Below are 14,328 nucleotides of genomic sequence, written 5' to 3' on the forward strand. Positions count from 1 at the left end.
TGAGGGTGACATTACTCTGTTTGAGAGTCCTCTACACACAAAAAGAAACATAGGTAGGACAATATCTTCTTGTGATGAGACAAATGCAATGATGACATGAGGCAGGGTATTACTGCAAGATGCAGGTAACTTTCAACTGTCCTTAATTAGGAACTCAAACACCGAAACATTTTGGTCTCAACATTGTAGAAATAGAGATTGGGAGACTAGCTTTTTGGATAAATGAGGCCACCACCCCAGAAACATTTTTGTTTCAGAGTCCCAGAATCTCATTATCAATCTGCCTAAACCAAATCATGCCGGTATTAACCATAGTCAAAACTGGTACCAATGCACTTTTAACCAGAGATACATAACGGGATCTTAAGCCTTTCTTCCAGGACTAACATATTTCCTTAAAAATTTAAGCTCAGTCTACGCTTGGGCAATAATGTCATAGGCTCTAGTACTTTTTACAAACGGTGAGCAGAGCCCTCAAGCTCCTGCGGAACTTTCCATGGTCTCAGTGCTAGTTTGGATTGTTTTCCTGATGGAGTTGAAGTGGCTCCAGTAGGCCACCCGAGTGACCATGTGCCCCTTGGTGTGGTGGTGGCTGTTCGGCAGCCCTTCCACAGCGGGACATCACATATACCTGAGGTTTTCGAAGTCAACTAGAACCTATTGTTTCTGCTGAGTCCATATATGCCAGAGAACTTGAGTGGCTGAGAATTTGGCGGGAAGGGAGGGATGACCAGAGGGGCATCTTCTGGCACTTTCCACGGAGGTTACTCTCTGGGTGGGGGAGGGCGAGACGCACCCCCCTCCTCCTCCTTTAGCAAGTGCACCTCAGCCTGAGATTTGGGGATCGCCTCACCTGTATTTACAAAACCCACCACCGCACTCCCTACACCCAGCACCGGGCTGCCTCGCCTTCCGCAGCAAGCCGCGGCTGAGACGCGGGCGAGCCGGACCGACCGACCGACCGACCGATGGGGAGGACAGAGACATAGGCGCGAGCGCGGGGACCGGGCAGCGGGGAGCGCGAGCGCGGGACGAGCGCGGCTTCAATTAGCGAAACAAAGCAATCATGGCGGAGCAGGCACACCGGGCTGCGCGCCCCGAGGACTCGGCGACCGCCCCGCGCCCTGGCCGGTAAGTGACGCGGCGCCACGCGGCCTCCGCGCTCGCTCCCGCCGCCCGCGCCCCCGCGCCGCCCCCGCCTCCGCCCCGCGCAGCTGGCGCCGCCGCCGCCGCCGCCAGGCCCTGGGACCGCGGGGGGCCCCGGGGCCTCCGCCTCGGCAGGTGCCGGCCGGCCGCGCGCCCTCCCCGCGACCCCGGCCCGGCCCCGAGCTGCACCCCCGGCCGGGCCGAGCGCCGCCGTGCGGGCGGGGTGCCTGCACCCGGCCCGCGGACCCCGCTGCGGCCTCGCCGCTCCCGCGTCCCCGCCTCCCGCCTCTGCTCCGGCCCTCCGTCTCTCCTTGCTCCCCTGCGTCCCCCAGACCGCCGCGGGCGGGAGTGGGTGCCAGTAGTCACCTCCCGCTGGCCAGCCGAGGCGTGACTGCGCCCTCGCCTTTGTGGCCCCTGGGCTCCCTTTTCCCCACGGGACAGAACTCTGGCTCCTGCCCAGGCTCTTAGGATAGGGTCTTTGTGATGAGATTGGTACAGCCCTTTTAGAAGATAGGAAAACAAAGGCGACACGTAGGGGAAAACACAGGGCAGTGTTGCCCACAACAGAGGGGCTCTCGGTGTTCCCAGAGAAGAGGGTTTTCTTTAAGGAATCCGCCAAGCATCATGAGCATGTAACCGACAAAGCTCCTGTTTAGAGATAAAAGGCAATCCTTCTGTCCTTCAAGGGGAGCTCAATTTTCCTGTTCAGAGGAACGCCCCTCTCCCTTAATGTTTAGTGGTCCACTTGTTTGCCTTTCTCGTCTTTGGCCTTTTCAGGACCTTAGCTAACATCGTACCTGTCTTTGTCACAGCAGAGAATGTCTGCTGGGCAACTGTTTTCTTACATATGTCTTTTGAGTCTCTGACATCACTGTGCTGACAGGTTACCAACAGGCCCTGCGGATTGTGGTGCAGTGAATTGTTTTATCATCTAGAAAGAAAATGCTGATGACATTAAAATAGTCTTGTATTATCATAGCAGTGGAAATATGGCTTTTTACAAATGTGAGCCAATGGAATTAATCATTTGTTTTTGCTGGGGATTGAACCCAGGGCCTTGTGCCTGCTAGACAAGTCCTCTATCACCAAGCTACACTCCCAGACTATGATGTCTTTAATCACAATTTTTATTATACTTCTTGATGGCCCATCTGTAGTAAGACATAGACCATTTTTTTTCTCTTGAAAGAGACATAGCCTCCCTTTCTCTTGAAAGTGGCAAAAATTGGCAATTGATACTCACTTAAACCCAGATAAACACTGAGCAAAGCAACACACCTCAAAAGTTCTCAGCAACTCTCTCCCTCTTTAGTAAAGCAAGATTATTTGCTTCACAGTGATCTGTTGACAGACACAGTCCTTTACCTTACCACCCTGCTCCTCAGTTCTGTTTTGGCCCATGGTCCTTTCCAAAACTAAGATTTACTTACTCTAAAAGGGACAGGAACGGACCAGGCAACACACCTTAGTTAACCCACCCTAGGACTTGCTGGAGATAGTAGTTTGGTGAAGATTGTACATGTTTATCTTTCACAGTTATGTGGACATAAGGAAAACAATCTGGTGCTTCCTAAGGAGCTTCTACCAGACACTTCACACGCCAGTGAGATTCCATTACTCAGTAACCCTGAACTCATTCTCATAAATGGATTTTATGTTGACTTCCTGCCCGTACTGGGTCAGAGATCATTATTCTGGGAGGAAGTGCATTGGCTTCTAAAGTGACGTTAGTAGAGGCAAAAAGATCAGCCTTGGGGTTATAGATCTTGCTGACCCATTAAGGGTCAGTAAATTAGTAGACTACTTGAGTTGACACTTCTGATCTCAACTTAATGGGTTGATTAACTTATGGCTGCTGTCTTCATTATGGGCTATTAGCACATTGTTAAACTGGATCTTAGACTTAGGAATTGTTTTTATGTTTACTTTTTGGCTCCCAAGGTTAATCAATATTCATTATGGTTTTACTTTTTTTTAAACTGAAAGGTTAGTTAGACTCTTCTATAAAAAATTCAATACATTTATGAGTTGAAGTTGCAAAAGTGTCTGGCTGAGGAATTTACAACATACACAAGGGTACACATTAAGAGGCAGCATCATAAGAAGGTAATATAGAAATGACACACACATGTTAAGGGATTCCTGCTAGTCACTAGCACCTCTACCCTGGTGCCCTTCTGTGTGCATTTCAGTGATAGCCACACTAAATCATGACATCCAGACCTCCACTGATGGCTTGTGTAACTTCTAGATAGGAATAGTCAAAGCCTAGGCTTTGCCTACCAGGACATGTGAATCTTGGGTCCTAGTGAGGAACATTTTTGTGGTCAGCATATCTTAGAAATCAGTCTTTAGACTGCATTGTTAAATCCTCAGACTATGTCATCTTTTCTTGACTTTCTTGAAGTTTGTTGAACATTTCAAGATTGTTGTCATCCTGGTGATTTGGGAATCATCAATAATCATTCTTTAATCTTGCCAGTTGGCAATTAATATGTTAACAATGCTGGAGAAATGGCTAGAGAAACTTAAAATTTATTCACTCAGTCACGCCATTAATTAAGAGGTGTGTACACTGATTCGGATGAAACTTCATTGAACTGAATTGAACTGGTTGGCTGGTAAGGTGTTGAAGAAAACCAAAACAGCAAACAAAAATACACTCAAACCCAAGAATCACGATGCTTCCATAATGAACTCCTACCAGACACTGGCTCACTCCTTACCTTGAGACTCACAGCCAATCCACAGCCCTCCTTTGGGGCCTAGAAAACTGAGTTCCTTCTGAAACCATGCATGTACCTCTTAACCCATCACATAAATGAGTGGGTACGTTTTTCAAGCTTCTTTAACTTGAAGAGAATTAAGATATTTTTATATGTTTAAAACCAAGACTTAAAAGAATGACCAAAAAGCCAAGGAATGATGCCCCAGACCATGGAAGGCTGCTTATTTGTCAGAGATGATCAACAACCTGACTGAAGGGCTAAGCTGCAGGCAAGACTGTAGGAGAGCAAGGAGGAATACGATGGTCAGAACCCTAGAGTAGATCATTTTAAACCAGAATGCTTCAGGATGATGGTACCAAAGGTACTATAGCTGGAAAAAAAAAAATCAGTCACAGGGCCAAGTTTCAGAGAAAACACAGTCTTAGTTAAAACAGAATAAAAATAGCATTAGGTACGTTAAAAACTCCATAGCAAATAAAATCTGTGCAAGCACCTGCCTTCAAAAGCAGCCACATTTTTAAGTATGAAAAGCCTGTACCAATAGGTAATCCTCTTGCGTCATCGTCTTTAGGCATTCAGGGACACATGACTCCATGGCTGAGGTCTGCCCAGCTCACCAAGCTCTAGGTAAACAGATTATTTTTGGTTATGAAGTGTTGGAGCTCATGCTGGCTTGAAATTCAATCCTTAGTACTTGCTTTCACCTTTATTTCATTTTCTTAAGCCCTGCCAAAATGTGTGTGTACAGCAATACAGCCATTCTACAAATTATCTTGATATTTGAGGATTTGTTTTTCTCTGTGAATCTGTATCCTCTTTTCAAAGGTAGAGGGTATACTCTAAACAGACTCTTCTCTGAAACATCTGCTCACAGCTCACCAGAGACAAGAGCGATGCTTTGTGTTGTGTTCTGCCAATGACTGAATGGAATCAGTACTCTGTAAGAAGGTTTCAGACTTGTGGTGTGTAAATGTAAAGGAATTATTGAAACTTTGTTGGCAAGAGCTTATTAAGTATATGTATTTTGTGAGAAAAAGAGAAACAAAAGCAAGACATTTGGCCTTATCAGATGGCAATCTGCAGATGGATTTAAAAATATGAATTTAGCTTAATTAAAAATAAGAATTATTTTTTAACTAATTGTTGGCTTTGTGGTAAGCTACATGCTTGAAGGAAGGCTGTGAAAAATAGTATGGAGCTACAAAAGCAATGATCTTCCCAGTCTTCAATCCTGCCTAGCTCAGTAGAAGCAGCAGTGTGAACATTGTGGCCAGAGGACAAGACAGGGTCAGGGGGAGCAGCAGCTGGTATCACCACAGGCTCCCAGCAGCTCCTCAGAGATGCAGCTCCAGTCAGTTACCACCAGGACACAAGCTCCGAGCCAGGAAGAAGGTGAATCAGGACAACGGTATTCAGGAGTTGACATAGAAGTATGGGTATGGTATTCAGGAGTTGACATAGAAGTATGGGTATAAGGGCTTTCTTCTTACTCCTGAATCCTGTAGCTTACATAGAGGCAACAGACTCAACCCTGTGGAAAACCTAGCTCCCTCAGGGGAATAATGTCTCTGTTGTGTGTGATTCACGGAGAAAGCAAAACCAGCATGGCTGCAAAGGTTAGGTGGACAGGAAAGAAAATTGCAGCAGCTGATCATGTAGCAACCCAAGGAAGCTGTAGACTTACCCTGTATAAGCATCTATAATACAACACTCCAGTTGCATACAACTGGGAAACAACTTTATGCCCAAATGGAACCATGAACCCAGGATTTCATATTTCTAACAAGGCATCTAAAGTTACTTTAGCATATATAGAATTAACATGTCAAAATTATCGTATGAAACCCTTTCTGTGTTGTCACGATTTGGTGAAGTTTTGAAATTGAAGAAACTACAACCCGTTTGTCCTGGAGCCACCCTTTCCCCGTGAAAGCCTCTACATACAGAGGTGTTAAAACTGAGCGCAAGGAAGCGGTCGGAGTTCGGACAGTGATGTTCGATTATCGATTGCTTCAGCCTTCTTTACACCAACACATTTCTTTAATGACTTCTTGAGGGCATTATGTAAAATTTAACACAATTGATTAAATTATAGTAACTCCCTGGCTAACAAAACAGAAGCAGCAAACATTAAGCTTCTTTACCATTTCATAGTTTGTTGAAGAATGTAACATATAAAAGAAGCACCTTGGACTTAAGAATATCACACAGTCAAGAGTACATGGAACTCATGTCTTGATCATTTAGATGAACATCTGAAAAAATTAATCTTTTTTTCTTTTTATTTATACTTCTCTCAGGTCCCATGGTATAATGGTTAACACTCTGGACTTTGAATCCAGAGATCTGAGTTCAAAAAATTGATTTTTATTTAGGTTTTTATGATTACCTGAGAAATATAGTTGCACATAATTTGAGTAATAGATACATTTTTATTATTTTATAGAAAACAAACTGTAAATGTTGTGGCATAAGACAAAGCACATTTGTTACAGTTTTGTAGATTAGGACTTTAACTCCTTTTCACTTTATTTAAGCCAAGTTATCATTGGGGCTGCATTTGGATCTGAGGGCTCTAGGGAGTTAGCTTTCTAAAGATCATTCACACTTCTTGGTGAATGCTACCCCTTCCTCCATCTTCAGAGCCAGCAATTCAGCAATGTTGCATCTTTCTGGACCACTTCTCCATGTCCTGTCTCCTTATATATTTGGGAAAGGCTCACTGCACATAAATGTTCACACTATTTGATTGAGCATGCTTGGCTAGGTGAAGATTATCCCACTTTCATAGTCATTAACTTTAGTTACATTTACAAAATTCCATTAGCTTATTATAAATATGGTGTATTAGATTTCCTGTGGATGGGTTGTGAGGATGTGGACACCTGTTAGGGATCATTATTCTATTCAATCTTAATTGTTTATCTCCTAATGATTCCAGTTTGGGTATCTACAGAAGCATAGAATGAAACAAAAATTCCAGGGCTGCAAGTTTCTTTGTGAGTAATAATTAGATTACTGACAAGTGAGCAAATACAATAGGGAATAGAGCCATGAAAAGCTGTATTAGCAATTGGGACAATGAAGCTTCATCTTGTTGGGGGATTCTGAGGGAGCATGTGGGACTGAGAGTCTAACAGAAGGTGAGGAGTGTGGCATTTGTTCTCCATATCCTTGCTGATTCACACTGCTTCACGTCTCTGGCAGTTTTCACTGGCCCTGCACTCGGGCCAGCCATGTTCCCCCAGGCAGGCTGAAGACCTTAGGCAATGATCACAGGTGATCACAGTAAGTAGCTTTCACATGCAGCGGTGAGGGCAAGTTCATGTTAGGGTTTAGGGGGCAGGTGGATTGACTTCGTCATCTAGATTCAGTTCTTCACCACGTTCCCCTTCCACTTACCGGTCCAGCGTTTCTTTGGGACTTTCTTCTCTCTAGTGCTAGGCGTCTGTCCTGCCCCAGTCTACAGCTCTCTCTCCCACTCTCATTTGTGCTATATTTGGCCTCAAAATGTGTTTTCTAGAACACAGCTTTAAGTGCCATTCAAAACAGACAAGCAAACAAATGTCTTCATTGATTTCCCATTAACTGTAGGGAAACTTAAAAGGAAGTGCTCCGATGAGCCCTCAGGAACTTCTATTCTGACCCAACTGACCTAATTTTTGTGTCACCTCCTAGCTCCTGCAGTCCCTGTGCGTCAACTTTACCCCGTAGACCGCATCTGACTGCTGCCTCTGCTTTGTTGCTCATCCTTTGCCTGTTGGATCTGAGTCTGGATGCTCGGAACTCTTCACCTGGACCATGTCAGGCTCGCCCATCTCACTCCTCATTACTCATCTTGTGACTATTTTTGAACTCATCTCATACTTTTCTGTGTTCATGCTCTTGATCATAGAGTCTCCTTTTCTGGGCTAATGATCTAATCTCTGCCATCCTTGAAGGTGTGGGTGAAACCTTTCCTGTCTTTATTTAGGTTTCCATTTGCCCATCCCAGCTGGAAGTGAGGCATCTCTTGCCTCTGAACTCTTCAAAACCATTTTAGCTTGTATTACTTTTTGTTCATAATGTTAGCTATCATTTCATAGAATGTTAGCTAAATCTTCTCAGATTGGCTTCAACATCTTTGAAGGGAGCAGAATGTCTCCCCCGACCCAAATCCTTAAATGTTTTTCTTATAGTGGGCTTTCCAGGTTTGTGTGGCTGTATTTGTAAAACGCAAATAACCTGTTTTGGAAAAATATGAACAAAATGAAAACTGTAAGGGAAAATGAATTTATATTTTAGTGTCACTCTCTACTCCAAGGCCCTTGAGTTTCAGAATGATGAAAGCAAAGAACTTGCCTTTTCATCCCTTCAATCAAGGGGATAAAGGGAGAAAACCAACATGTTTAAAACCAAAGCACCTCAGCACTGTAGTCTGGAAGTTGGGATGTTTCCCTAGTTCTTAGCATATTCAGAGAGAGGTGGTGAGAACAGAAGACCTTTGCCTCTTCAAAACCAGTGAAGTACAATTTAAAAGTATTTGGACTTTTTCATTTAAATGTGTTAAATTTCCAAATTTAATTTTCAAATAACCTAGGTTAGAACTCCATTTGGAATTGAGAAATATGCAATGACTCTATGAAGGCTGGCTTTAATCTTTTCCATCTGAAACACATTTCTGCTTTCCTTTTGATCCCAGGAGTCAAAATGGTAAAGGTGACTTGGAGAAGCCTGAGAAGCAATAGCCAATAAGCTGTTATGGTACTGGCATGCCTGTTCTCCTGTACATAGGGTGTGTTGGAAGTAGTACGTCACAGTAGTTTTGATCTATCTGTTCGTGCCAACAGGATTTTCACACTGCTATCAGAATAAGAATAGATTTATCTGGTGGCAGCATCATTTGCTTACTGGCAACTTCACTGATACCAGTCAGCCGAGTTAATCGTCATCATGTGCTGCTAGTATTGTAGAGTCCTCAGCCCTGGAAGTTTAGAAGGATGCCTGGACCTCACCTGCAGACATTTCAGAATAATTGAATCCAGTGAGCAGGCACTGCTATGCTCCCTGCTACCCTCTGTAGGCTGACATGGACATGGACATGGGGGATTGTAGAGCTTATAGATCATACAGAAACCATTTGCTCTCCTCTGCAGGCAATTTAAGAGCTGAGCAAGCAGATCCGACAGTATTAAGAGAAATGGCTCCCATCCATACAACATGAGTTACAACTGAATTTCAGGTCTCCTGACTGCTCGACCATAGTCCTTCCTATTTAAAGTGTGGTCCTTGGGCCAGTAGTGCCACTTGAAAGCTTATTAAAAATGCCAAATGTCAGGCTATATTCCTGACCTCTTGAGTCAGAGTCTGTTTAAACAACTTCCACAGGTGACTGGCAGTCACATTCTTTTGAGAAATGTTAATCTTCACCCATGCTTTAACTGCCATGTTTGAGAGCATTATCTGAGTGTCCAGAATTTAGCATAGTAGCTGGGGACAAGATATGTAACTGTTGCATTTTTGAATGCATTTTGGCTATGATTTGATGTGTTAGACATATCATCTTAGTACTCAAGTGTATGGACTTGCTTATACTTTCTGTATATGTTCAGCATTGCAACTTTGTGAACCTCAGTTGAGCACTTATTTGATACTGTATGCTGTGACTGAAAAAGTAACCGAGACACTTTCTAGGATCTCACTGTCTGGTTAAGGAAAATGGACAGTAAAGAGATGTGACAATACTGTGGGGGTAAAAGTCACAATGAGAAAGAACATTGTGGCATAAGAGTACATGGTGTTTGTGGTGAGAAGGTGGAGGAAGAATACTGCGTCCAGACTTTGGCATGGCATTGGGATGTTAAATCCAAGAAAGCAAAGGAGACTGCAGATGGTAAAGAGGAGTCACAGAATGGTCGAGTCAGAGGGATGTGGTCAAGAAAGACCAGCTTTAGCAAAGGCGTAGAGCATGGACACCTCACTCTGTGGATCAAAATGGAAGGAAAACTACACTTAGGTGTGGGTGCTTTGACAATCCAGTAGAAAGATGGCCTTGTAGAGGACAGAGAAGAGGCATGATGAGCTTCTTATCCCCCAGGCTTCAGATGTAGTGGAAATAATTCTTCAAACAAGAAAAAAGTTCAGACACAACGTTGAAGCATTAATTATTGGTAAACTCCATATGCATTATAGGCTAGAATGTGGTAGTCCTGTTATTGTGTTCATTTGGTCCATCTCTTCACACATCCAGTGACAGTAGAATGCTGAGAACCAACAAGAAAGAAACAGAACCATAGTCCAGTCCAGAGAGAGCCAAATAGTTTTGTAGCCTTCAAAGGAACATTCTCTGTGAAAGGAGGTGGCTGGACCATGATAATAACCACTAGCCGCATGTGACTCCTGAGCTCTTGAAGTGTTGCTCGTCAATTGAGTTGTACTCAGTGAACATGACACCAGGTTTCAAAGACATACCAAAACTTCAATTTTTACATTAATTACATAGTGAAATAATACTTTGACTACATTGGGAGTTAAATGTAATACATATTAAAATTAGATTTACCCTTTACTTTTTGAATGTAACTAACTGGAAAACCAGTGATTATGTGTGTGACTCACATTAGATTTCTGTCGGCAGGCAATTTAAACAAAGTTATTTTCAAGTAATTACCTTTTACTCCTACCCTAGAAACATATTCCCAATTCAACATGTGACTCCAGATAACCTAGAAGTGGTTTTGGCTTTTTAATGATTGTATAAAATTGGTGTAAAGTCAAACAACAACTAAAGAATTTCCTTTATCTAGTATTTGAGTTTTTAAAATGTTCATATTACTCTTAGACAGCCTTGCAGTTGTTTTTGTTGCACGAATGTGTAGGCATGGGACGTGTGTCGCTCTTTTCCTCTAAAGCCTGAATAAACTGCCATTGTCAAACACACCCCCTCTAACCTGTGCTGTGTGACATATACTTGGTGGCACAGAGCTTTGGGCTCTGTTTTCAGTTTGGTGCAGATGTGAAGGCTGCAGTTAATGAGCGCGTTGTGTGAGTGTTTGTGTTTCAGGACGAAAGGCCCCCAGCATCTGCCTTAGTGCTTTAGATACTCTGCACAGGGAATCAAGTGACATCTTCAAATTAACTGTGGCCAGATACATCCACATGATATGAATATAAATGTTTGAGTCTTGCTCAAATTAGGGTTCTTGGTATCAAGGAAAAGTGCCTTCTTGCCCAGCAGTCAAAACCACTGTATTTCATTCTTCCACTGGGACATTGCAGTTCAGGATTTGCGTTGAACTCTGCTGTGAGATTTCATTTAGAATATGTATCTTAACCCACTGGAAGGGAACTCCTTCAATGGCCTAAAAATTTTGGAGTATAGTTTTGAGGGCTTTGAAAAATCATCCCTCTGTTCTATATTTAAAGAAAAACTATATTTTGATTATTTATTTACTTATTTATTCATGTGGTGGGTGGTGGTAGTAGCAGTGTTAGTGTGTGTGTGTGTGTGTGTGTGTGTGTGTGTGTGTGTGTGTGTGTGCTATGATGAACTCGTGGAGATCAGAGGATAATTTGTGGAGATGGGTTTCTCCTTCTACCATGTGGATCCTTGGGACCAACTCAGGTTATTAGACTTGGTAAGCAAATGCTTTTACCCACTGAGCCATCCCACTGGACCCCTTCCACTGTGTTTTATTTATAATACTGAGGTGTCTTACTGGGGGGAAACTATGGAGTATAAGCTGTTTGTCTTGCCATCAGTAGACAGTGTCCATGTTTCATCAGTTACTAGTCCAAGCAGACCACTGCACAAGAAGCAGCCATGAAGTCCAATTCCTTGTACTTCTGTCTTTTCACAAATTGCTTCTCAAAAGTCAGTTCACAACGTCTGATTCCTTTATTGACTGATTCAGGACTGGCCAACTTGCCAAATCACTGCTTATCATATCTTCTATGTTTCCCCTGCGAATCTTGTATAATAGTAGGCACTTTGGTGACACTTCCAAATGTTTGCCCTTCCTCTTCTTCACTTTGCCTGTGGCCCTTTAGCCACTGGTTGGGCTCTGTCTCAGTTCACTGTGCTCTATGTTTTTCAGAGTTATCTGGCTTGGTGGAATTTTAAGTTATGTACTATGATCTGCAGTGTTGGGCTTATCTTACAAATCAAAGAATTAAGTCATAAAAAGGAGGTGAATTCCTGCAATCTAAGTCAGTTTTCCTTTTGCCTGTTGCCTTTTGTGCATTTTTGATTCCTAGATTTGCTAACTGGATGAAACAAATGGATTTTCAAAAGCACATTCTTAGTACGTTGGAACCAGATGAAATGAGACACATACAAGATGACAGCTAAATAATGTGGACTGACAGTGTGCTGCAAAGTCAAACAAAAGCTGCGACGGGAGAAACTTAAAGTGAAGTCTCGGTGTGTTGTTAAGGGGCCCTGAACTGTCCCATGCAACGGAATCCATAGGAACTTAAAGATGAAGAAAGTTCGTGGCTTCTCTCTGTGGCTTTGTTCGACTTGTCACTAGTTCATGAAGTCAAAAGGTAGTACAGTTACTAGTGGTTGTAGAGAAGTTGGAATGCCAGGAAGGATTTTATAACAAGTTTTGCTCTTAGGAATGTCAACTTGTGATGCATTAATTACAATCAAAGTGAGCTGAAGTTCCTAAGAGTTCTTGCTGTAACGACAAAGGGAAAATCGGTCAGATGAAAGCACAGGTAGCCTCCGAGAGCTGGGGCTGTAGTTCAGTTGTGCTTGCCTCGTGTGCACAAAGCCCTGGGTTCAATCCCCAGAGTCACACAAATGAACATGGTAGCACATGCCTGTAATCTCAGTGCCTGAGAAACAGAGGCGGAAGGATTAGAAGTTAAGTTTATCGTGGACTCGTCAGTACGTCTGAGGTCGTCTTGGACATATGAGACCCAGTCTCAAAAATTAACTACTTAATTAATCTTCAAAATGTAATTATTCTGGACATTAGATTCTATAAAGGTTTTGGATATTTTAAAAATAAATTCTTGGTAAATTTAGCAAATTCAATGTATTTCACATTCATTATTTGGTAAATTGACATTTCATGAATGGGTAGTCAGCTGCTCTAAACCTTACTTGTCTTGTTCTGGATGGAGCTGATGAATGAGACTCTTTAGGGAGCTTATAGAACATGCCAGGTACCATGCTGCACCTCACACAGCTGCATGGATGCTGTCTCCTTTCATTGGAATGAGGACTTGCCCATGACTAGACTTTTAGTCTGCTGTCTGCAAAATCATGTTAATTTTCTGGGCTATAACCTTCTGAATTTGAAAGTGAAGAAATTTGACTGAATTCTAAGATCTCCTTCCACCCGAACAATTCTATGGTGCTAAAACCAAACACAAGTGCAAGCTATCTCTGGCCTACTGGACCAACACATGTGAGATTCATAAATTAAAGTCACTGAGTTGCTCATGCTTGCTAGGATCAGCCTCTCCAAGGTGTTTCCTTGGACCTGGGTCCTGTCTGACTTGTGGGAAGGACTACTTCAAGCATGCCCGCTGCCTTGCTGAGGACATCCTGTTTCTTGATGCCTCTGGCATGTGGGGAGCTGCTGAGCGCACCTGAAGTGGATTGTGTGCAGGCTGGAATGTTCCTATGCATGGGTGACCTGCTGGTGCCTGCCCGCCTCCATCCCACTCAGAAGTTACCGTTGTTAAGCATTTATTTGCCATCATCCAATAGTCTGCCTTTTATCAAAAGCAGGTGGGCACACCCTCAGTCCTGTTGCAGCCCCCAAGCATTCTGTGCAGAGTAGGTCCTTGTTCTGTCTGGAGCATGTCATCCATGTGAATTCAAATTAGTTAGAATAATAAGTAACTTTTTTAAAAAAGAGCAAACCAAAAAGCCTGTGTTAAAAATAGCTACTGCCAAATTTAAAATGCTATAGAAAAAGTCAAGTCTTTCTTCTTGGTACTTTATAGCATTAGAGATTTTCCCCAAACACAGAACAGTTTTATAAATACTCTGACTGTGCATCCAGCCAGGACTCTCAGCTCTAGGCTGCCTGCATCTCCATACATAATATTAAGTCTCCCTATCTTCAGAAGTCCTAGGCAAAGTAAAAAGCACACACTTCCTTATATTTCCATCTGTAAAACGCAGCATACACCTCAGCACAGGTGCCAGGGGAAAAGAAAGAGACAACTCCATGCTCGAGGAACCATTGACAGAGCACATCGCAATCTTTTCATTAGGTTCACAGGGAATGCGGATTTAACGCATGGGCAAAACATTTCGTCCCTAGAGGCTCCAGGACCCATAATCCTGCCTTGAAAATAGCTCCATATTAATTGTTGCAGTCAAGTGGACATGGAGGTTTCCTGCACAGATCCCTGGCTACAGTCAGAGAAACTTGGTTTTTCGTTTTCGAATGCATCCGTATTCGAGTGAATGTTTCATATGTTCCCTTAAGCTCAGAAAATTAAAAAAAAC

General features: G+C 43.0%; 1 protein-coding gene across 1 annotated transcript in view; it reads left to right on the forward strand.

The window, feature by feature from the left end:
- The first annotated feature begins 296 nt into the window (after positions 1-296).
- The window catches only part of LOC128109018 (uncharacterized), a 545,235-nt gene continuing 531,203 nt past the window's right edge, over positions 297-14,328 (forward strand). The window contains exons 1-2 of the mRNA XM_052736024.1: positions 297-302; positions 990-1,131. Coding sequence (XP_052591984.1) covers positions 297-302; positions 990-1,131 — 148 coding nt within the window. The remainder of the gene's footprint in view (positions 303-989; positions 1,132-14,328) is intronic.

Source organism: Peromyscus californicus, unplaced genomic scaffold, assembly GCF_007827085.1.
Source record: "Peromyscus californicus insignis strain IS unplaced genomic scaffold, ASM782708v3 Scaffold_13__1_contigs__length_99412109, whole genome shotgun sequence".
Taxonomy (NCBI): Eukaryota; Metazoa; Chordata; class Mammalia; order Rodentia; family Cricetidae; genus Peromyscus; species Peromyscus californicus.